At 45.2% G+C, this 22,925-nt stretch overlaps 2 protein-coding genes across 2 annotated transcripts; one reads left to right on the forward strand and one right to left on the reverse strand.

Annotated features, from left to right (window-relative positions):
- Positions 1-8,772: 8,772 nt before the first annotated feature.
- FOXM1 (forkhead box M1) lies at positions 8,773-16,596 on the reverse strand. Its single transcript, XM_058018319.1, has 8 exons — positions 16,047-16,596; positions 14,242-14,390; positions 13,812-14,024; positions 13,277-13,405; positions 12,640-12,684; positions 11,622-11,688; positions 11,019-11,200; positions 8,773-9,825 (listed from the first exon to the last, which is right to left on the reverse strand). The coding sequence occupies exons 1-8, from the start codon at positions 16,594-16,596 to the stop codon at positions 8,773-8,775; spliced, it is 2,388 nt and encodes a 795-aa protein (XP_057874302.1).
- Positions 16,597-19,809: 3,213 nt separating this feature from the next.
- Positions 19,810-22,849, forward strand: RHNO1 (RAD9-HUS1-RAD1 interacting nuclear orphan 1). Its single transcript, XM_058018673.1, has 2 exons — positions 19,810-20,016; positions 22,172-22,849. The coding sequence occupies exons 1-2, from the start codon at positions 19,849-19,851 to the stop codon at positions 22,808-22,810; spliced, it is 807 nt and encodes a 268-aa protein (XP_057874656.1). The 5' UTR covers positions 19,810-19,848; the 3' UTR covers positions 22,811-22,849.
- The last annotated feature ends 76 nt before the right edge of the window (positions 22,850-22,925 follow it).

A 22,925-nucleotide genomic window follows, 5' to 3' on the forward strand; every position in this document is an offset into this window, starting at 1 on the left:
TATTTTCTGATGCAGTCACATCAAATAATCATAACCCATTATAGCTCGATATTCTGCACCCTTCATACAGAAATCTTTACAGGGTGTGTAAGAGTGCTATTTAGACAATAGAAGAAACACTCTGCCTCCACAGAATATAAAAGCCCTTCTCCCTGCTCCAGCTGCCAGCTTGGTCTTCCAGCTCAAGCAGTTACAGGTCAGTGGGAGCTCTGATGCAAAAGGTTCCAGGTTCTAAGCACTTTAGCTGTGCACATGGGTATTGGTCCCTAGACCTGATCACCTCCATGCCTGAGAAGCCCTGAGGAAATCAGAAGTAGTGCCCATACTTCTAAGGAAAGGCCCTGAAGAGCAGCATTTCCCAGAAGCCAGTTTGCCCAGCCAAGAAGCAAGAGAGGATCAATATATTCCAGTCAGCTACTCATCTGTTGGAAGAAATTGATTAATAGCACCTGGAGTAGTACAGGGGAATTGAAGGAAGCAACTGGCAGATTAAAGAATGTGAGACCACGGTTTTACTTTCCTCTGTCAGGAGCAGTAGAGAGTATCCCAGCAGTTTGAGAAGCTGCTCTGTTGAGGCCTTTCACTGGTTTGGCTTTAAATTTCACTGACTGAGGTCCTTCTGCCCCAGATTTTCCCTATATCTCACTTTACCTAGCCTAATAATTCCTCTTATAAATATTCTCCTGCTGCTTTTGCAACTTCTAATGGTTGCTTCTCTTTCTTAGACATTTCTTTTCAGCTTTGAATTTATCTCTTTCAACAGTTTGGAAACTATTATTTTGTCCCCCTGAGATTTGACACAGTGCAGGTGGGAGGGTGGATTGTAGATGGAGAACTTCAAATTTCTGTTGTGACAATCTGGGTGCTTACAGAGCTCAGCAATAGCTCCCACATAATGTAACCAGCACAGAGGTTGTTTTTACACTACACCAGTTTCCAGTGCACCATCTCAGTAGTAGTGTAAGCTTCACGTGGGTGTAAAAGTGACCCTGGGTATAGCAGCTATGTCAGAGCCGGGAGATTCCTTGTGGTGGATACTGCAGGGTAACAATGAGGCAACTTTCTGCTCATTCTCCTGCATTCTCACAGCCTGTGCAGTCTGTGCATGCACAGATGGTGCAGAGGAGGAATGAGAGGACAAACCTTACTCAGGCAAACCATGCATGCTTCTCTCTCCCTTCCATCTCTGAAAAAGATTCTTTGAAAAAGAAAAGGCTCCTCTGCTTTGAATTCCCTCCAGTTTGTCTATTTGTATAATAAAATACCTTTGTATTCTTGAAATAATAAGGAAAAGGTTGCAGTATTTATATCTGTGAGTATGTCTGGCAAGTTTCCTTGAGGTAAATGTCATCTCAGATGTACATAATGTTTAGCTCAGCTGCTGGACAGTAAAGTGTGTCCTGCCAGCAAGGTCAGTCAGAAAGCAGAATAGTTAGCTTAGTTAGGTAATTTAGGGTCAAGTCTCTGTAGTTGTCTGCCCTATGGGATAGATTTATGGTTGCACCATGGCAAACTTGGAACAGTGTTGTCTAATATGAAATTCTTGTGCTGTATAAATATTTCTTGATCATTATAAATACAGTTATGAATATAATGTCATTATAAATATAATGATTTGTGTCCTCTCTGTATTGATTTTCTTCTTTGGGCTAAACTGTGTTTAAAAAGGGCCTTTTCTGTTTGGTTGGAATTATCATTGCCACAGAACTGACAGCTGATTGTGCAGCAGGCAATACAAAATTTCCTCTTCCATTACACAGATCACACTGGAAGACTTTGCCTTTGCTTTCAGGAGGGGAAAGAATCTCCACTGGTGTGCATCTCCACTGATGCACATAGCAATGGCAACTGTCTTACCCATGCTAGAGCTTCTCTGTGGTCAGCATGAGGTTTAAAGTAGAGAATAATTCCTGGTAGGAATTTTCTTACCCATAAAAGTGTGCAAGAGCCTGAGATGAAGGATAGTTACTCATTTAAGGTCGATAGCACAGTGTTTGGAAATGTGTCGTCTCAAAGCTGTCTCTCCTCTATGTGTCTCTCTGTAGTTGTTTCATTTTGCTGTCCCTCCACTTCCCACCCGTATGGACAACAATATTTCCATTATCCACTTAGCTTGAGGCTAAGAATGCACTTAGCAGGCAATTTTTTCCAAGTCTCTACATAATGCCATAAAAATAATGATGAAAACTTTACACCATTAAGGCTCCTTCCAGAGGATGTCCCTAGAGCTGAATACTTGAGCAGTAAAAGCCAGCACAGTTAGAGTTGCCTGGTAAAGCTTAATTTGGTATGCATATGTGTGGGTTTATTACTAAAACCACCTACAGAGTCTTGGCAAGGTGCTTTGAGTGGCTGTTTATGGGCTGCTATAATAACTTTTTTTTCCCATGTGAAACAGCAAGAAGAATGAAAAAAAGACAATGACCTGTTCACTTTTTACCTGTGCTCAGCTAAAGAGAGCACAGGTAGAATCAGAGCAGATCTCATCTTGCTAAAAATGAAGCCCAGATATAATCCTTGGAAGGTAAGAATCTCTCTGATGGCTGTTTTTGCCCCCAGTGTCATTTCCTTTGGGGACAAGTTTTACTTTCACAGTCCCCCATCAAATACTGTGGAAACCTTCCCTGTCAGCAGTTGCCAGGTGTACTGTGATGTTTGCTGTTTTATTTGTTTGCAAAGGGCTCCTTTTGCACCTTAAAGCAGTTGAGATCAATCAAGTTCTTCATCAGCAGCATAACTTGCTGAAATTAACTTCAGCAGTGGGGGAGTCAGCCACTCCAAAGGGTGTTGCAGCCCACCTCCTGTTCTCTTGTTCAGGCAGACTTGTATTTAGAAATGCAATAATTCAAGCATCAGTATTCACAGAGTATATCTTTAAAGTCATGCTCCCATTGTGGATGGCTTTTCAGGGACAATACCTCAGTCCTGCTCAGCGAATTGGCACCTTTTCCACAGTGTATTCTCTCCTTGCTGCTACATGCAAGGCACTGGGCCCACCCCTCATAAAAGAGTCATACCCAAGACCAGAAATAAGTATTTCACATCTCTAATGCTTTTCTGTGGTAGCTGATCATTTTGCCCCAGTCTTAAACCTGAGGACTGTTGGATCTGTGGTGCTTATCCAACCTTTGACTCTTTATGCTCTCAAGAAACCTCTAGTTGTGCCAGCGCAGGTTTGAAACGAATATTAGGAAAAATTTCTTCATTCAAAGGTTTATGAAGCACTGGAAGAAGGCTTCCTGGGGAAGTGGCTGAGTCACCATCCCTGGAGGTATTTGAAATGTGTAGATTGTGACACTTAGGGACATGGTTTAGTTGTGGGCTTGATGGTCTTAAGGGTGATCTTCCAACCTAGATGATTCCATGATTCTTTGTCTTCTGAATCCTGTCTCTTTTTGACTCTTTGAGACATTTTCATCTGACCAAGATCTTTCTTTGTGTGACCCCACTCCCTGTGGCCAGCCGAAGTCCCTTGGACACAAGAGAGCTCATGTTGCCATGCTCAGCTGCTGGAAGTCACAAAGAACAAGTTCAGGAAGAAATCTCCATACACTCCAGCAAGTCTGTGCTGGGGCACACTCTGTACTGAATAAATCTCTTCTCAGATTTTAGTTGCCAGCTGACTCTGCTAAGGATGTGAAATAGATTTTTTTAAAAGAATCTTTGTAACAGCCAAAAACTGGAAAATTTTCACTCAGCTCATAAAAAGGGAAACATCAAAGCCAAGAAGGACAACCTGACAAAAATCCTTACAAAGCGAGGAGGTGCTAGGTCTTTTCAAGAAAAGGTTTGCTACAAAAGTGTTTTTTTAATCTGAGCAAAATATTCTTGTGCTCTTATTTATAGAAGCAATTGGGCTGCTTGAGCTGCATTCCCTGTGTTCTCTGCCCCTTCTCTCCCCACTAGAATAACTCTACCTGAGGCTGATATTAATTTTGGCTATTTTCTGTTCAGACAATTCAGGATTTTATGATGGAGTCACCAGCACAGTAGTACTTGTAGTGCAGAAGCAGCTTTGTGTACACAATGCACATACAGTGGCAGAGGGATGTGTTATCACCCCAGGGATTTGATGGATAACAATGCTGCTGTAACAATGTAATTTCATTTTTGATTTTAAGTACTGGACTCCTTTGGTTTCCTAGCCTTTGGGCTGCATTTGTTATGTGTACCAGCTGTTTGTTACATTCTTAATGGCTAGGCCTTGGCATGATTTAAATGGCAGCTGAGATTATCTCATGGTCTCCTGACTTCAAGATTTTAATAAAACAGCAAATAAATAAAACCTGAGAGTCAGCCATGGGAAAGAGCAAAACAGCTCTTATCCTCTTATCACTGCAGCATGCCAGTCCCTTGGGTATGCATAGCAGAGTGCAGACAGTCAGGAACTAATTAGCTACAGCATGGAGCTCCTCAGAAATGTGCAATCAGACCATTCTGTGTCATTACTTGCAAATACTTGGAAAACCATACCGATGCTGAAGGCATCTCTGGTGATCCTGCAAGTTCCAAGGATGTGCTTTATGGTGTCAGTTCTGCTGCATTCCTGACCTTTCTTCCCCTCATGGAGGAGTTGGATTGGATGCTAAATATATCAAATTGTCCAAAACTTTAAGGCTACCATGAGAGCAGGCAAAACTGCTTCAAACAGAAGCTTTCCTAAAGTGAAGCTTGAAGTGGAAAATACATGTTGATAACTCAGGACAGATTAGACTAGCAGACTAATATAAATTCTCCTAAATCAAGTGTTTCAGGGTTTTGCAATATACATGCATTATCCACAACAGAAATTCCAGCTGAAACACAAGTCCAGAATGAAAAATAGCTTTGGGCATAGATAAACATGCAATCTCAGAATTCAAGGTGAAAACCCCTAAAACATGTAAGCAATCTAAACATGTTGCTTCATGAGAAAGTATAAAGTTGAGATGGAATGGTCTGGCCTGTTGCATAATGATATTATCCAAAACTTTGTCTTTATTAAAATTTACAGAAAAATACATCAAATGTGAAAGAATACAATGCACAAGAAAAGATACCCTACTGGTAGTGATAAACAGTGTTCTATAGAAAATATCAACAATATTAAGAGATTCTTCCCAAGTCCAGTGAAGGTGTGGTTTTTTTTGTCCTGTTGGAAAATTTTTCCATCCATTAAACAGTCAGGGTTCTAATGAGCCAATCTCCTATTTGTAACCGCAGATGAGTACAGTAAACCTACCTTCTACAAATTGCACAGCTAAATAAACAGAGGCCCTGTTGGCAGCAACCTCCTTTACGTGCATGAGAAGGTAATAGAGACCCACAGCAGGCACCAGAGCATAAATCCATGCCTGACTGCAGTTCAACAATAATTTGTGCTGGCTGTTTTCCTTGACTTTATTAAATAACATCATTAGATGTTTCTGGTTTTAAATTTGGTGCATCAAAAAAGAAAAGCAGATGTGGAGGATAAATAATTCTGATTATATATTTGTATGCAAACAGTTCATCAGTGTGCTCTATATAATGACTTCCCAGAGATTTTGAGATGTGGAAGAGAATCTGCTTTGCATAATCTTTTGCCTGTAAACTGTAACTGGGTATTTATTATGCTTATTTTTCCAAGAAGTGTTGCAACTGAAACCCAAGGACAAATGTGTCATTTGACCTGCATCAGCAGCTCAGATTCATGGTCTTGACGTTCTGAAACTCTGCTTGTTTCAAAGCAAGAAGCCAGTCTGAGATGAGTAGTGAAGCAGGATATTTTCTTCTTAATCTCAGGCAGCTAATACTTTGTTATGCCCTGAATATCTTTTTATCCAGTTGTAGGTCTCACGTCTTCTGGAAAAAGGGGAGTGGGGAGAAAAACTATTTCTGTTCAGAAACCAGCTCACATTTTTCAAGCCTGTAGTTTTTCTCTCTGAGTCTATTGTGCATCTTCAAGAGGAAGCCAGGTGCTTTACTAAAAAAAATAATTTCACCTTTGTCAAGAGCTAGACTGCCTTCTGGGAGAAATGAAGGCCTGACACCCTCATAAAAAGATTTCTGCAATGTAAAATAGGGTCTCTTTTCTTCCATATGAGGAAGTGATCACGTTTCTCTGCTACCAGCCAAGCTGCAAAAGTAATAGGGTGGCAATTGTCCTTGCTTACCTCATCTCAGGGGGCATCCAGTCCTTTGCAGCTGACAAAACATAATGGGAGGAACCCCACTCAACCAGTGAAAGGGAATTACCTTCTCCTTTGGGTCTGTCATACCAGGTATCAAGCAGAGTTCTCAGAGGAGCAGAGCATCCACAGCACTTGCTGGCTCCCTGTAGATTTGTGTGTCCCAGATCCTTTAAATTTTTTATCCTAAATTAATGTTTGCTTTTACAGGCTGGAAGGTGTTAAACAGCTTTGTGTCTTATCAGAATGCAAGGACAATCCTGGGATGCTCCTACACGTTACCCAGAGAAGGCCTGGGAGTGCTGTGCAAAGGGTGTGAAGAGCTGTGCCTTCCTGCTCTTGGGCTGATGAGAAGACATGGAGCATGGCTCTGCTCTTACTGCAGGAGGGGGGACAGAGGCATCTGGGTCTGACAAGATCACACCTCTACACTACAACCCTAATTCTGAGCCTGCAGAGGGACAGGTGATAACTGCCTTTCCTCAAGGAAAGCATCCAGGCAGAATATCAGGCAAACATAAATGGAGAGAAATAGCCATATTTTGTGATTAGTCCTCACCAACTGGTGCTTTGAACTACTTTGGCCAACACGCTGGGACATCTCTTCTGGGAGCAAGAGGCAGAATTGCTTATTGCAATTTTTTCCATTGTTCCCTCCATCTTCTTTTATATAATTGGCCTTGAGCAGTGCTCTCACTGGAATATGTAACAAGAAGGGAAACAAAACTTTGGTACTATTATGTTCAAAATAAAATGTGAGGTGGTCATTAGAGCACCTCAGCTGACAGGGACAGCAGGGGAGCACCTGCCTGGAATTGACACCATGGACAAGAAAATTTCAGTATTTGCTGGAGACATGATCTTAATTAGCTGGCTCTCAGCTGTCAGTTATGTGCACACATCCTCCCAGGAGCAAGAAGCGAGATGAAAGGGAGAGAGGATGCCTTGAGAGAGCCAAGCAGAGTGTTAACACCTGTGTAAGATGTACTAGTAGAAAGTGTGCAAAACCAGGCCCTTTCTGCAGCCTTGTAACCCCAGAAGAACTGAAATTATAACCATTAAATCAAAGTTTGGAAACATTTTATGAGGGCAAATAACCTCTAACAAGTACACAGGAGCACTATGGTTCTGAAAACCACACACATCTAAAACTGGCTTTATGTTTATAGGGGAAGGTAAAAATACTTTCAAGAAATATTTGTTTTGCATTTAGAAGATAAAGAGATTAGTCTGCTGGTGCTGTTGTGATGTTTGTATGCTTCTGAGTCAGTCAGGATTTACCCATAAGCAGCAGGAAAAAGTGTGTTTTATGAAGCAGGGGGTTAACTAAATCCAATGTGGTTTGGCCAACAAGGCCTGAAAACGTCCAAACAGTCACTCACTCAGGGATCACAAAGCACACAGACGTGAGATAAGAAGAAGGGGTTGCTCATGCCACGGGCCAATCCCAGCAGGCTGCTAGGGGTGGTACAGATAACACTCAGCTGTGTTCCCACAGAAGCTTTATTGAGTATTTGGATACAGGAGTCATCATTTGTCTGCAAGCAGAAGGATCAGATCTTTGCCATGGCAATTTCTTCCATGACTTAAGTTCTAGAGAACGAGTTGTTCTATTGCACCAAGCAATACATACCTTGTGTGTCCAGAAGTGATTTTTTAGTGGAAATACCAGCATTCCCTTGATATTTAAAGGGAATATAATATATTTTATATTCCCTTTTATATTTTGAACTGCTGACTGTAATGAGGGCAGCTTTAACCATTCAATAGAGGTCCATCTGACTGCAAGTGTCTATACCTAGTCCTCTAGGTATGTAATAGACCTCTGGAATCAGAAGAGCTATATGGCTTGATCCATGCCCTTCTCCATTCCAGCCTGGGAAAAGGAATCCAAACCAAGATTTTATGCTGCAATCCAGATAACCTGTTTCTGTTTGACTTGGGTCACATACAAACAATTTTTCAGATCTTTGTCTCAGCCACCCTTAGGACAACCTAGACCAATGTGTTTTTGAAGTTAAAAAAAAATAATTGGGCTTTCAGCTAGGGTAGAAGAATATAAGAGATATGAACATATGGACAACACACTCTAGGTCAAACCCTTACCAGGCCAAATATTCCCATAACCCTACAATAATAAAATTATTATTATTATAATTAAGGGCTAATTAAAGGAATGTACAGTATTTACAGCCATTAAAACTAGACAGAAGATACTAAGTAATAGGGGATACAAAGTAAAGGGATATTAGGACAGAGCTAGGAGGAGGTTCCCGGGCTCTTTCCTATTGTACTATTGTTTCCTCTGATACCTTGAATAGCAAACGCCATTCAGGGCCTACCTAGATGTTCTCATGATAAGAATCCCTGGAGAGAGGCTATCTCTAGCACAAAGCTAGAGAAATTCTACCATCTTGTTCCACTCAAAGTCTACAGCATCTTGAAAGCAAGCCCATAGCAGCTGATGGAGCTGTTTCCCAGCTTAGCAGGAGCCAATGCTCTCTGCTCCCATGGATGTGGGAACCAGTCAAAAGCAGTTGTCTTGGATCACATGAATGAATCTCAGAAGAGTGGAGTTCTTTCTCTAACATCAGAACAAGTCAAATTCAATCCTCAGGCCAGTTCACTTCAGTTCAGGTATGAGCTGAGACCAACTAATATCTGTTCCTAAATTTTCATCCTCAAGACCAGGAAAGCTGATATCCAGAAGGATTTTGCTGAGGCTGTCATTCATGGTGTCCAGGATAAGGCCCTCCATGAGTGACCTGTTTTCAGTAAAGCCAGAGGCTGTCAGTTCAACAGAGGATTGCTTGGGAGTGTCACGAATAAATGCTGGGGAGCTCGTGAGGGGCACAAGGACCATGTCACCGGATTCTGTATTGAGCAGTTCTCGAGGAGAATCAAAGAGAGGGTTTTTAAGGGGTGTGCTATTAAAACCCAGCAAGTCCTGGTTGTCCTGGAGGGGTGTGAATGGCAACTGAAGGGTTTTCACTGGACTGAAGTCCAGCTCATGACTTCCTCTGGCTAAGGAAGCAGACTTCCAGGGATCAAGGACATCTAGTGAAGGGGTGGTAGTGGCTGAGGCTTTGCTGGGAGTGGAAGAAACGGGCAATTTGCCGAAGACGTCTTTGACTGGCGTTTTAAAGGCTCCCTCTTCTCCCTGTGAGCAGCTGAGCTGTGATATGCTCTCAAGGGGCTGGTTTTCCTGGGGCAAGGGACACTCTGCCCCTAACCGGAAAGGGTCCGAGCCGCTGCTTTCTGGCAGAACAAGGACAAGCTCTTCTGAACAAGGCAGTGCTAGGCGTTGCTTCCTTCTGGACCTGCCTGCTTCCCGCCTTTCCCTCCTCTTTATAACCAAAGAGTCAGAAACTGCCTTAGGTGGGGACTTGAGTGCAGTGAACTGTTTCCTCTCCTTCGTGGATGAGTCTGGGAAGAACAAGCTTGGCTCTTCCTTGACTGTTACACTTGAGGCAAATGGGGACAGCCAGGGATCCAGCTGAGAGCCTTCTTCCTCCTTCACACAGGCACCCTCTGGGAAAGAAGACAATTCCTCACCAGGCTGGGAGCTGTTCTCCTGTATGGAGTGGGTTGGGGAGAATAAACCTGCATCACATTGATCTTCCTCCTTGACAGCAGCTGAGGGTAAACAGGGAGACTCTTCTGCAGACAGTGACATCTACAGTGAAACACAGGTGACATGCAGTCAGTGAGCAAGGATCTCAGCTACCCAAAAATCCAAATAACAGTGGAAAGAAAAAGACTGGCATTTAAGGTCAGCAGAGAGGGTAAGAGGAAGATACTCAGGAAGCAGTAATTATAACAGACTGAGATTGATCTCTGTGAAGTTGATAGAAAGAAGCCTAAGGATCACGTGGGAAGGATTCTAGGTAAGTGACAAAGTCATACCCTTCAGAGCACACCTGCTCTGAGGAACTTCTGGGAGTACAGGTGGAAGGAGAGCTGAATATTTCTGGAAAAAATATAACCCCTTTGATTTTTTCTTACATTATCTAAATGGGAATAACAAAATGAATGAGGACAGCCTTCCCAGAAACCAAGGAAAAGGAAGAAAAAAAATGAGGTTATCAAAAGAAAAAGAGCACAGGAGAAAGATAAATCATAGCTGGAGAGAACATAAAGCAGCAGGCATACAAAGGAAAATAGGATTATGGTTAGACAGGATGGAAGAAGCTAAAGCTTTACAATGTCTAAGCAATCAAGAGCAGTCAGTGAATGCCAAGAAAAAGATCTGTTTAATAGCTGTTTTTCTTGAGCCCAGAATAACTGTCAACTTCACAGAATTAGCAAACAGCAGATACGGAAATCCTCTGGGAAGAGACTCCATGAAATATATACCCATTCAGAAGCTCCTCATTGTTACTTGTCTATAGAGCTATCAAAAATATGAATGTTTTAGGATCAGAACAAAGCCATTCCTCCCATTCTTCTTTCTTCACATCCCAGCAGTAAAGAAAAATTGTCTTGACCAAGCCATAGAGCCCCTTCCTCTAGTGAATTAGAGAAACATCCTTGGAGCAAATAAACTAGCAGGTAGTAGTCAGCCTAGAGACAGTAAAAGATAGCAAGGATTATCACTAGTTAGTTCCTTGATAGGAGCTTGGAGTTTTAGAGCACCTAAGTAAAGATGCACAAAGGAACCATATGAAGAAAAGGTTCATTGAAGGCAAGAGATATAAAAAAAAGTAAGCAAAAAATCCAAACAAACTCACCCCTTCTTAAAAAAAAACTCCCCACACCTTCCTTAGCCTCCTCCTTGCACCCCTTATACAAAAAAGGAAAAAAAAAAACCAGGAAAAAAGCCCCCCACACTAACCCCCCTGAAAACTCCTTGGAAAGCAAGAAACCAACCTTTGGAGTAATGCACACACGCTTATTGCTCTGCAAAGTCTCCGAGCTGTTAAGGGATGCTCCCTGTGCCATGGACAGAGGAACCTTCACAGAAGGCTGCAAGACAAGAGGCTGACTCAAAGGAAACTGGATTGGAACCAGGTAGGAGTTGACACGAGGAAGCAAAGGCTTCATCTTTCGGCCTGGAAGGGAAAAGAAGGGACTCACTTTTGCCTGTTCTCCACTGCTACCTCTTGAAACCTTACAGAAAGTCCTTCTAGACATCCTAAAAGAAACATTTGATCAGATCACTTGCCTTCTCTGCTAATTTTAAGGATACAAATACTAAGCCAGAAGCCTCATGGACAAGAAAATAACCTTTCATGCAGATCCTACCCCTCAAGTTTGGGCTCTCATTCCATTTGAGTGCCCAATGCCCACCATCTCACCATCACATCCCTTCAGACACAACACCACTGCTTTTATTTCAAACCTGGCTGTAAGGAGCATAAAAGCTGGCAAACAGGGATAACGCACTCCACTTGTATTCCTAAAGAAATCTGGGGGAATGCCCCAGATTTATTGGACTGATTCTCTTTGGCCTAGACTGCTGGGGACACTTACGCGAATTCTGGGGTTCAGTTTTGCTTCCCATGTTCTTCAGAGGATCTGGAAGACGATTCTTTTGTTGCTGCAGTCATTGTGAGATAAGTAAGAGGAGAAGGAGAAAAGAGAGAGATTAAAAGAAAAGAATTTATTCTGCTGCCTCACTGAGAACTGTGAAACCAGAGGTCTGTGCTGGACTAATGCAAAGAGAGCAGCTGTTAGCGCCCAGCACTCAGGCTGGCTCTAGGTCTGTGCCACTTGCTGGTTTGCAGCTATGCCCTCCCAAAGCCAGCTGCCCACCAAAAGCTGTGCAGGAAAAGAGACAACATGACAGAGCTACTCCAGCTGCAGACTCTACTGCAGAAGTGAGCTGGTTTTGGCACCCTCAGTGCCCGAGGAACAATTAATAGGATGGCTTTATTGTATATTGGATGTCCATACAAGCCATAGACCAGATAGGTGCTCAAATGGAATAGCAGAGGCAACAATGGGATGAGAATTCTGAGCAGAGGGAAAGAAGGCCAAGGTTGTAGCTGTGACAGAAAAGTGTTTGACTGGATGTTTACAAATTCTTCACTGTTAAAACAGCTGAATGAGAGAGCAACAGCAAACAGGTTCTTCCTTCCAAGAGTCACTCACAATGCAGTGGATTCCAAAATGAAAAAGGAGCACAGAGAGATCCTATTCTCTCTGGATTTGAGCTCCAGAACATATTGGAACTGTTGCCATGGAGATGATTTTACCAGAAATCTGTTTGGGTTTCTTCTCTGAAGCCTACTGGTGTCCATTGCAGCCTACTTCAGCAGTAGACTTCCAAGTTGCTCAAAGCTGTCCAGCTTTACCAGCTCGAGAGACTGTACCACCTGAAGGCAGTCAAACATTGGCTAGACTCCTCTCCCCACAAAGGGTAAGCATGGAGCTGTATGAGTGGATGCAGAAGTGACCCAGTCCCCTCCCCAAGCCTGTTGTCCCTTCCTTCAGTGACTGGCAAGAAGAGAATGGAAGATCAAGCCCCGAGCCAGATGGTAATTCTTACTGATTCAGAGTACTCAGGCGATGTTGGTGACCCCAAGTCCAGCGGCTGGTGGCAGAAGGCATTGAGCAGGAAAAAAATTTAAGATGAAGTTATCAACCAAAGAGGGAGACAAATGGGACATTTTAAACTTGTACAATCTGAGCAAACAAAAGTTAATTCTACCCACCCACTGCAGAAAATACAAGAGTCTAAACACACCTATACTAGTCTCCAAAGCTCTATTTCCCTAACAAAATCTTCCTAAAATATCTATTTGGGCTAGGACAAGTCCATCCTATGACTAACTTATCAAACAGCATTGGAACACCTGGTTGGCCTCAGCAGAAATCTTCTCATTAGCAATTTAAATCAGGCCCACAGTAAGAAGTTGAACGACCTGACTATTATATTTGGCACAGCACATGAAGAATAAACACATCCCACAGAAGCTCCAGATCGAAAGCACAGACAGCCACAGCACCTTTTCTTTCAAATGCAGAGCTTGTCTATTTGTTAAGTGAAGTGACTGAATCCAGCTTCTACAAAGAGGCTGATGTCAAAGCAGCTTGACCTGACAGTTAAAATAAGGTGCATCAGGCTCTTGTGGCATTTAGAAACTGGATAGCCTGTCCTATTTTCTTTGCATGAGGCAACTCACCTTAAACACCTGGTCCAAGGTTAGGCAGCGGTTTGCATCAGGGTGAATAGTCCAGAAGGAGATTTTACCATTGGCAGATGTCTCACGGACAAACATATCATGAAGGGACAGGTTGTGCCGGATGGAGTTCTGTGGAGAAAGGAGAGAGGAGGAGGTTGAAAAGCAGTAGTTTTATTATCAGCACAGCAAGGCCTACCTCAAACCCTCCAGCAGAGGGATTGCATTCCAAAGTGCAGACAACACCAAACTTTCATGTTCACAGCGTACCCAGCCAACCCTGTCTTCAGTCTCTTATTCTATGTACTCTTGAGATCCCTATTCTCACTCCAGCGATCAAACATTCCATCATCTTGTTTAAGTAGCATGAGGCAAGAGATACAAGAAGTGGTACAGTGAACATCTGGAGTGAGAGTGTATTGGGAGTGGAATGTTTAAATGAGCTTCCATCTTGCTTTGCAGGCTGGGGGACAACTTTTCATTTTGATCCAGAAGGCATGTAACATCACCCACAGCAACTTGAGGGCCTGCTTGTTACCTTCCAGCCTGGCTTAGCTACATGTTTAAAATAAGGGAAATGATCCTCAATCCAGGTATAGATGTCCTTCAGGGTCATGCGCTTCTTCTCCGTGCTGTTGATGGCAAACTGGATCATGGCCATGTAGGAGTAAGGAGGTCGTTCTGACACCGAATCCTGCCATGAGGAGGACTCAGCAGCAGTAGGAACAGCAGCAGCACCTTCCTCTTCTGTCTGAAAGACAGAAGGGGTGATACATGAATGTTCATGAAGCTGACAAGAAGGCCCATGGAACATCCCTGGATCCTCTATGTTCTGCTATTCATGTCAGTAAAGGTCAAACTCAGGTTACTTAGAGATAGCAATGCTTAATTCTTGCAAGTATTCTGATCCATGTAGATTACTGCCTTATCAAAAGTTTTAGCACATGCTCTTGTATTCTCCTACTTACCTTAACTCTTTCCCGCAGAGGAACCTGATTCTCTTTCTCTGTGTCCTCCTTCACAGAAGAGGGATTTAGCCCATCGGATCTCATCTTCCCCAGCCACTGGATGTTGGTGAGGCTGTTGTCCAACACAGAGCTCATTGTCTCGCCACTGCCTGTTGGGATAACAAGCCCACGTAACAATCACACAATAATTTAGGTTAAAAGAGTCCTCCAAGACCATCAAGTACAACTTGTGACCAAACACCACCTTGTCAACAAGACCGTGGCACTGACTGCAGCATCCAGTTGTTTCTTGAACACCTCTAGGGATGGTGACTCCAAACCTCCCTGGACAGTCTGTTCCAATGCTTGACTACCCTTTTAGGGAAGAAATTCTTCAGGATGTCCAATCCGAACTTTCCTTGGCACAGCTTAAGGCTTTGCCCTTTTGTCCTGTCATTTGTTGTCTAGGAGAAGAAGGCAACCCCCACTGCTCTACAGCCTCCTTTCAGGCAGTGGTAGAGGATGACACGGCCCCCCTGAGCCTCCTTTTCTCCAGGCTGAACACCCCCAGCACCCTCAGCTGCTCCTCATCAGACTTGTGTTGCAGACTCTTCACCAGCTCTGTTGTCCTTCTCAGGACAGCCTCCAGCACCTCAATGTCTTTCCTGACATGAGTGACCCAAAACTGAGAACAGAACTCAAGGTGTGGCCTCACCAGTGCCAAGTACAGGGGGACAATCTCTGCCCTGGTCCTGCTGGACACACTACTGCTGGTACAGGCCAGGTGCCATTGGCCTTCTTGGCCACCTGTGCACAGCTGGCTCATGTGCAGCTGCTGCTGACCAGTACCCCCAGGTCTTTTCCTGCCGGGCAGTTTTCCAGACTCTTCCCCCATCTTGTAGCACTGCCTGGGGTTGTTGCAATGCAACTGCAGGACCTGGTACCCGGTCTTATTGAATGTCACGTAATTGGCCTTGACCCATGGATCCAGCCGGTCCAGATCCCTCTGCAGGGCCCTCCTACCCTCCAGCAGATCCACACTCCCACCCAGCTCAGTGTCATCTGTGAATTTACTGAGGATGCCCTCGATCCCCTGATCCAGATCATTGATATCCAGAGTGAACAGGACTGGCCCCAGCCCTGGGGCACCCCACCAGAGACTGGTCACCAGCCAGATGCAGCACCATTCAGCACCACTGTCTGGGCCCAGACATCCAGCCAGTTTTAACCCAGTGAAGAGTAAACCTGACAAGCCAGGGGCTGCCAGCTTTTCCAGAATTGTGCTGTGGGAGACAGTGCCAAAGGCTTTACTCAAGCCCAGGTAGGCTACAGCCTTCCCCTCCTCATAACCCTGCTTTCCCACAAGTAACCCTGCTACTGCCTCATCTCAGCTGTCAAAAGGAAGGCACCAGTCACACTGCTAAAAGATGGATTGCAACTCTAATATTGTGGAAGGAGTTCACCTCGAATTCCTGATTTCATGTGCAGTTGAACAATTTCTGAAAAGAGCTACAGCCTAAAGAACACTTAAACCAGACTACTGTCAACCAAAACAGGACAATGTTGATCTAGTACTTCAAGAAATAGAAAGCACAAAACTTAAGTCAGAAGCTCAGATGTCTTCCACCAAAAAAATGTCCACTGTAATCCTTCAGATTTCACTACATATGCAAAGCTATGTAGATTATTAGAATACAATCCACAGGTATTTTGTAATTAACAAAATATTAATAATTACTGCCACCCAAGATGCAAGTGCTGCACTCCTTGGCCCATTTCACATCTCTTTGTCTGCCAAGACAAAAAAAAAGGTAAAGGCTACATACTGTTGGTCTCCTGCTCCTGTCTAACCACAGGATCAACTCCTGAATGCCAGAGCGCTGTACTGCCTGCAAGACCAGGTGTCTGTGCAACATTCTTCTCTCTTTCTTGGCTAACTGCAGCCTTGGTGGCTGCACTGGCTTTCTTCTCTGATGGGAGGTGCTGTGATGGTGCTGGACCAGCTGAGCGGGATGTGCCCCCGCTGCTAATGAGAATGAACTTGTTGGGTCCATTGTTGCCACACTCTTTTCCTTTTGCTGTCAATGCCTCTATGATGCTCTGGATATCAGCATTTGTAGGGATTGCCACCACCTGGGTGTTGGGCATTGTAGGGTGGTCAATTATCTTTATTCCTGCTGGGAATTTCTGCAGGCCACAGTCCCTTTTGTCTCTGGGTTGTCCGCTGTGTTGGTCTTCCTGTCTGTGCTCCTGCTTAGGAGCCTTTTCATCCTGACCTCTGTTCTCATCTCTTGCTGAAGTACTGGATTCATCGTTCTGTGGGAGGGTCAGTTTTCGTCTTTTGAGAATTAAGGGCCTGCGAGGGCTGGTCCTCATTATTGGTCTATACTGTCACTCTCCATTGAAAGGGAGAGGAACAAATCCTGCAAAACAAAAGGTACAACATAAAGGCTGCAGCAAATCATCTCAAGACCTCCCACAGAGCACACATTCTCAGCAGTTGCTACAAAGCTAGAAACACAAAAGGGAAATTAAAATTGAAAGCATTTAGTAACGCTGATAAGGCTACTAAAAAATCATTCTCTACCTCCCTAACCCACACCTTGGGTAAGCAGGACGGGAGAGAGATGTGCAGAGTAGATAACTTGCATCACAAAGTACATTATAATGAGCAAAGTGTGTATGTGCTTTACAGAAAGACTTAGCTATAATGTGACCAGCGTCAGCCAGCAAGCTGGAGGGGAGGTAGAATATAGAAATAGCAGTGCTGATTCTTACAGTTGATTGCTCTAAGCAGCAGATTACACAACCTGTGTGAAAAGGGAATTTACAGATGGTTTAAGACCTGGGAAGCAGAGATTACCCTGAACACTACAAAGGCACACAATAAATGCAGCAGAAGTAAGGTGCTTTAAGCTAGACACCAAGTAAATGTACTTCTAATTCCTTTCATAGATTTGTTAAGATTTGACATAAATTCATCATTGGGCAGCATAAAATTTTGATGTCAAACTTTTGGAGAAGAGATGGTTTAGACTATAAAGCTGGAAGCAAAGGAAATAAAATTCAGAGATACTGCTTCCAGGGTAAGATGCTGTGAGAATACTACTAATAACGCCAGCAGGAATTCGGTACAGCCTGTGCTTTTCTGCAAACTATACCTGAACAATATATAAATGGTACTTATTGTTTATCATTAGAGATGGCAAGCAGAATAGACAACAATAAGGAGGCCTTTTGCATTGGTAGATTTGACGGGGTCATCAAGTAAACGAGCAAATTCTCAATACGAATCCCCTACATTGATATAAAACAGAGTCCAGCAGAGCTGATGCCCTATGCACAGGGAGCAGCCGGCCCGGCGATCATTCCACGCGGGTTCTGGCAGCCGGCACAAGCATGGCCCTCTGCGATCTGCTCCACCCCCTTAAGGAGAGGCAGCGCCGAAGGAAGAGCCCTGCGCCAGCCTCCCCCAGGCTGCGTTCCCGTGAGCAGGAACAGGAGCGCGTCACTTCCCAGGGAGGCCCCGATCTGCTACCCCCGCACGGGCCCGGGGCACCGCCGTGTGCGCGCTGCCCGAGGGCGCACGGAGGGCAGCGCCAAAGCGCTCCCAGCTCCTCCTTCCCCCGCTCCAGCCCCTGCGCTGCCGCCCCGGCCAGCGGGTTCACCTGCTCCCGCGGGGCCTGCCGCCCCGGCCGGGCCCAGGCGCTGCCCTCTCCCGCCCGCGCGGTGGCCTTAGCGCGGCCCGCCGAGGGGTGCCGACCCTTGCCAGGGTCCCCGGAGGATGGCGGCGGGCTGCGGTCGGGACTCACCAGCTGCCGGGCCGGGGCAGGGCCGATGTAGCGCTGTGGCGGCGGCCGCGGCGGCCCCGGCGCTCCCGGCGCGGCCCGGGTTTGAATTTGGCGCCCGGCGCAGCGCTGGCCCTGTCACGTGCCGGCCTGCGCCAATGAGCGGAGGCGGAGGCGGGGCCGGGCGGGCCGGGCCAATCGGCGGCGGCGGCGGGGGATACGGATGTGCGGGCGGGACAGAGCCCGGGCCGCCGCCGCCGCCGCCGCCGCCGCCGCCGCCGCCGCCGCCGCCGCCGCCGCTGCCGCCGCTGCTGCTGCTGCTGCTATCATCGCGTTGTCTAGTTCGGCCCTGTCCCGGGCCGGCCGCTCCGGGCCCGGCTGGGGTAGTGCCGGCAGCTTCCTTCAACCATGCTGCCCGCGGCTGGGAGCCCCGCCGTGCGCCCGGGCCGCCGGCAGCGCGCTGACTCCTGGTGAGGAGCTGCGGGGTGTTACCGTTTAACGAGTGTGTCACGGCTGCAGCGGGCTAGCGGGGCCCGCAGCACCCCCTGAGCACGCCGCACTTAGGTAAGCGGTCAGGCTGTTGCAGTCTCATACATTGCTCAGGAAATGTTATCAAGTTTTCTTGTGCGTGCTGATCTACGGTAAGTCAGGCTGGGTGAATGAGAGCCAGCTGTAGCCAAGAAGGCCGGGGGCACCTGGCCTGTATCAGCAATAGCGTGGCAGCGGGACCGGGCGGGGATCGTTCCTCTCTCCTCCGCACTGCTGGGGCACTCACAGTGCCGTGTCCAGCTCCGGGCCCCTCACTTCAGGAAGGACAGTCAGGGGCTGGAGTGGGTCCTGAGATGCACAGCAGAGCTGGTCTGGAGCACAAGTCCCATGAGGAGCAGCTGGGGGTGTTCAGCCTGGAGAAAAGGAGGCTCAGGGGCACCTTATTGCTCTCTACAGCTGCCTGAGAGGAGGCTGTGGCCAGGTGGGGATTGGCCTGTCCTCCCAGACATCCAGCGATGGAACAAGAGGAAATCGTCCTAAGCTGCACCAGGGGAAGCTTAAGTTGGGCATTAGGAAGAAGTTCTTCACAGGAAAGGTGATTAGACATTGGAATGGGCTCCCCAGGGAGGTGGAGTCACTGTCCCTGGAGGTGTAGCACTTAGTGCCATGGTCTACTTGCCATGGTGGTGTTTGGCTAAAGGTGGATTTGATGATCTGAGAGGTCTTTCAACCTAATTGATTCCGTGATGTGTTTTCCAACAGAAAATTAAATACAATGTTACTTCAGTTCAAACTTATTCATTAGGCAAAGCAAACAAATCATGCAAGATCTGTAGAATACAGGAGGGAGATGTCAACTGTGTTTTGTAAAAAAGAAAAAAAAACAAACTTAGTCTCTTGAAGTTAAAATGTACAGATAGTTGGCAACCAGAAAGGGAAAGAGTTCTGATTATCTGAGCCCTTGGCATTACAAGCAAGATTGAATTGAAAAAATGAAAATAAGTTTTTTGGGTTTTTCTTTTCATAGCTGATTTGATATGGCTGGATCAGTAGGTCATCTGCTCCCATTCCTGCAGTGCATTTCTAAATCCACCTGAAAATTGACAAAAGGTTCAAGAACTACTGTTGGGAACAAGTCTGCCTGAGATGTGTACACTGTGCTGTTGCATAAATGTTTTGCTTTTGTTAAAAACTGCATCTGAGGTTTCCAAACAAGTCTTTCTTCAAATCCATTTATTTGCCTTCTACAGATTCAAGAGCACTTTAGCATCTCCTCGGGGTGCTTCCTTCTTTCTTCAATTGGCTCCAACAAGCATCATGAGGTTTCTAAGTAGTTTTACCACACCTTTTGATGCCTCCAAAGAAGAAGTGTACCCACAAGGCCAGGAAGGCAGAGCTGGTTTTCCTTGAGCAGCCACGGGCAGGGCCCATCCATTGCTATGAAGCTCCACTGCATTTGGCTGAGAATCCCAGACGTGTGCCTACAAAACGTGTGGACCTGAACACCTCTGCTGCCTGGGTTGGTATAAATTATCTTTCCTCCTGTGTCCCACAGCAACAGTTTTCCAGTTACTCCTGTATGTCTTAACAAAATGTTATCTGTTCTGGATCTGGAAAATTATTAGCCCAGACCTGAATTCCCTCTATCAGTCTAAAGCATAAATAAGTGCTTGAGTTGCTTTACATTCCAAGAATAAGCACTAAGGTCTTGGTTAGTTGAAGACATAAACTGTGTGCAGTGTTTACTGATTAATGAATATTTGTCTTCTAGAAAAATTATTCCCATCAGGAAAACACTGTTTTCCTAGGCAACCAAAAACCCTGCACAAAATGAACATTAGGGGAGATTTTTCTTATTGGCTTGCTGTTTGAAATAACTGCTGAACTCTAAATGTTACATGTTAAAGTATTGGGTGTATTGTTTAAATCTGACACTGCTAAATTTAGAGAACATAGGTTTTCACTTCAGAATCATTTGTTCTAACCTGCCCTCTTTCCATTTCTGTGTTTTGAGTAGCTTCTCTCCATACCAATCTTCTGATGGGTTCCTTTTCTTGGGACTGTTTGCCATGTCCTAAAATACTCCTTGTGTCATTTATTTTTTTAAAGCAAACAGCTGCAGCAAAGACAGACTGTTCCTATGCAACAGTAGTCATCACCTAGGGGAGCTCTGTTTAAACATTACTGCTGCTTGGCTCTGCTCTTCACAAAGCAAGCTCAGGAAGTGTGGTTTCAGACCTGCATGAAACATTCCTTTGTTCCTGTTGACCTGCAGGTATTTTTGTGATGCCTTAACCTTGAAGTAGGACATCTTCAATTTTTTCCTCTTTAATTTTTTTTTGTATCTGCTTGAGGCAGTTAGCTCTTCAGTTTGTGAATCACTAAGTAAAATAACTGCTGTGAATAAGCATTCATTTTGTTTGGAAGAGGTGGAAACATCCACCCTGGTTGCTCTTTGATTCCTAAAATACAAGTATTCTAAAATTTGTTTGAAGCTATTGGTACTGAAACTGTTAAATATTTCTCAGTTTGGAAAATGTGGTAGGTTTGTAACTTCTGGAAGCATCCTCTGCAGAGTGTCTGTCAACTTGTTTCAATAGAAACTGATTTTCTGCTCCTCTCTTTCTGGCATTATCTAAGTTTTTCATACCTTTTCCACTACTAGGTTCCTGCATTGGTAAGACCTACCCTACATGTTCTCTGAAGCCAGGAAGGCATATCCTTAAAATCAGGGACTATTTTAAGTATGTGTCAGTATACAATTACTACAGAATCATTTCTCTTTTCCTGCACAATGGCTTTGGATTCAAACAGTTCAGCTGTACATCAGACAATCACCATCCTTAGTTAAATTGCACTCAGTGTTTTGAGGAACTATACAGTGACTCAGGAATGCTGAAGGAGATGTGTAGTTACTGTAGCAAGAACTCAGTTTGGTGTGCTCTTGGAAAAATCAAACTGGAATCTGAAACAGAGTCTGACTTTTTTGTTAATAACCAGGATTCAAAGAACACTGTAATAAAAGGATTTCCAGGGTTTGAGTGTGAGTCCAGAATCATCCAAAGAAATATAGACTGTTGAGCTTGGACCATCTTTTCTATAGGAAGGTGATTGTAGAAGTGGATTTTGGGTGATCTGTTACTCCACAATACAGAAATTAACTCTATTTTGAAACAGAGATGTTTGGGGGGAAGATTTTGAACACCCTATTAACATAATCTAAGGGGATTGAGGTAAGTGGGCATTCTTTGATCATTTTGTGTTGCTCTCCCAGTTCAGTCTCTACTTCTCTGGGAAGGCTGAGGATTTAGTTCTTTAAACCTATTTGAGTTATGCTAAGACACAGAAACAAAAAGGATCCATTCTAAACTTTCTTAAATCTGCAGGGTTTACAGGAGAAGACACCACTTAGACTTCCTTTAAAACCCAAATCTTGAGTTCTTTGTGAGTTGCCAGTGATCAGCTCACTTGCACCCCAAGGACTTTCCACAGAACAGTGTCAGAACATATTGTTGAGGTTCAGAGGCATCTCATGCATAGCAGCTTTGTTAGTGACTCCTTTGCTTTGCTGCAGAACAGATTATTCAATGAACACACTGGAAAAAGGTGGGGAAGTAGAACTGTCTGTAGGAAAGGGTTGGGGTTTTATCTTATTATTATGTCTTTCCCTTCAGGTGTGCCCACAATTTGACACAACTAAGCCACTGGTGTTGAAAGCACGCCAGAAGAAGCATCGTGGTCCTCAGAAGCCCTATAATCAGGATGCCAACCACAGCTCATTTCATGCACGAGGAGCTGCAGCCTGCAGATTTCCTCCTTTAACTTTTGAGAATCCAAAAGGACATGCGGTCCCTCCGTTGGATGATCCAAATTGCTTGAGAAAGAAGGCACAGTGCTCTCCTAACCAGCCTCAGAAAGGGACAGCAGCAAATGCCAACATCCAGGTGAAGAGTCTAGAGGACTGTGGAGAGCCTGCTCCCCAGCCTGTGGAGCAAGAAGTCCCTAGTCCATCAGATGCAGAGGCTACACAGGTTCCTTCCCCAAGGAACGGGAGATGCAGCAACACTCTATCCCCAAGCAGTCACGCCTGGCATCCAGAAGAAGCGTTGCCACTTGGTTCTGAGCCCTGTGGGAGAGGGGAGGCGGCAGCAGTACTGGTTGCAGATACTCCCGAGCACGAGTATGGAATGAAGGTCACCTGGAGGCGGCGGCCGCACATAATGAAGTACCTGCGGGAGCAGGGGAAGCTGAGCGCTGCGGACATCCTGGTCAAGGCAAACATGGAGCTCCCGAGGGGACAGCCCCACACCTGACCTGGCGGGAGCAGCGACTCGCTGCGGGCAAGGACACGCCCGGACAGATGATGGCCCTCAGGGGGCTAAGAGGGGACCTGATTTCAGCCCGGCCCTCTACTGCGCCTGGCAGCGC

This window comes from Melospiza georgiana, chromosome 2 (assembly GCF_028018845.1).
Source record: "Melospiza georgiana isolate bMelGeo1 chromosome 2, bMelGeo1.pri, whole genome shotgun sequence".
NCBI lineage: Eukaryota > Metazoa > Chordata > Aves > Passeriformes > Passerellidae > Melospiza > Melospiza georgiana.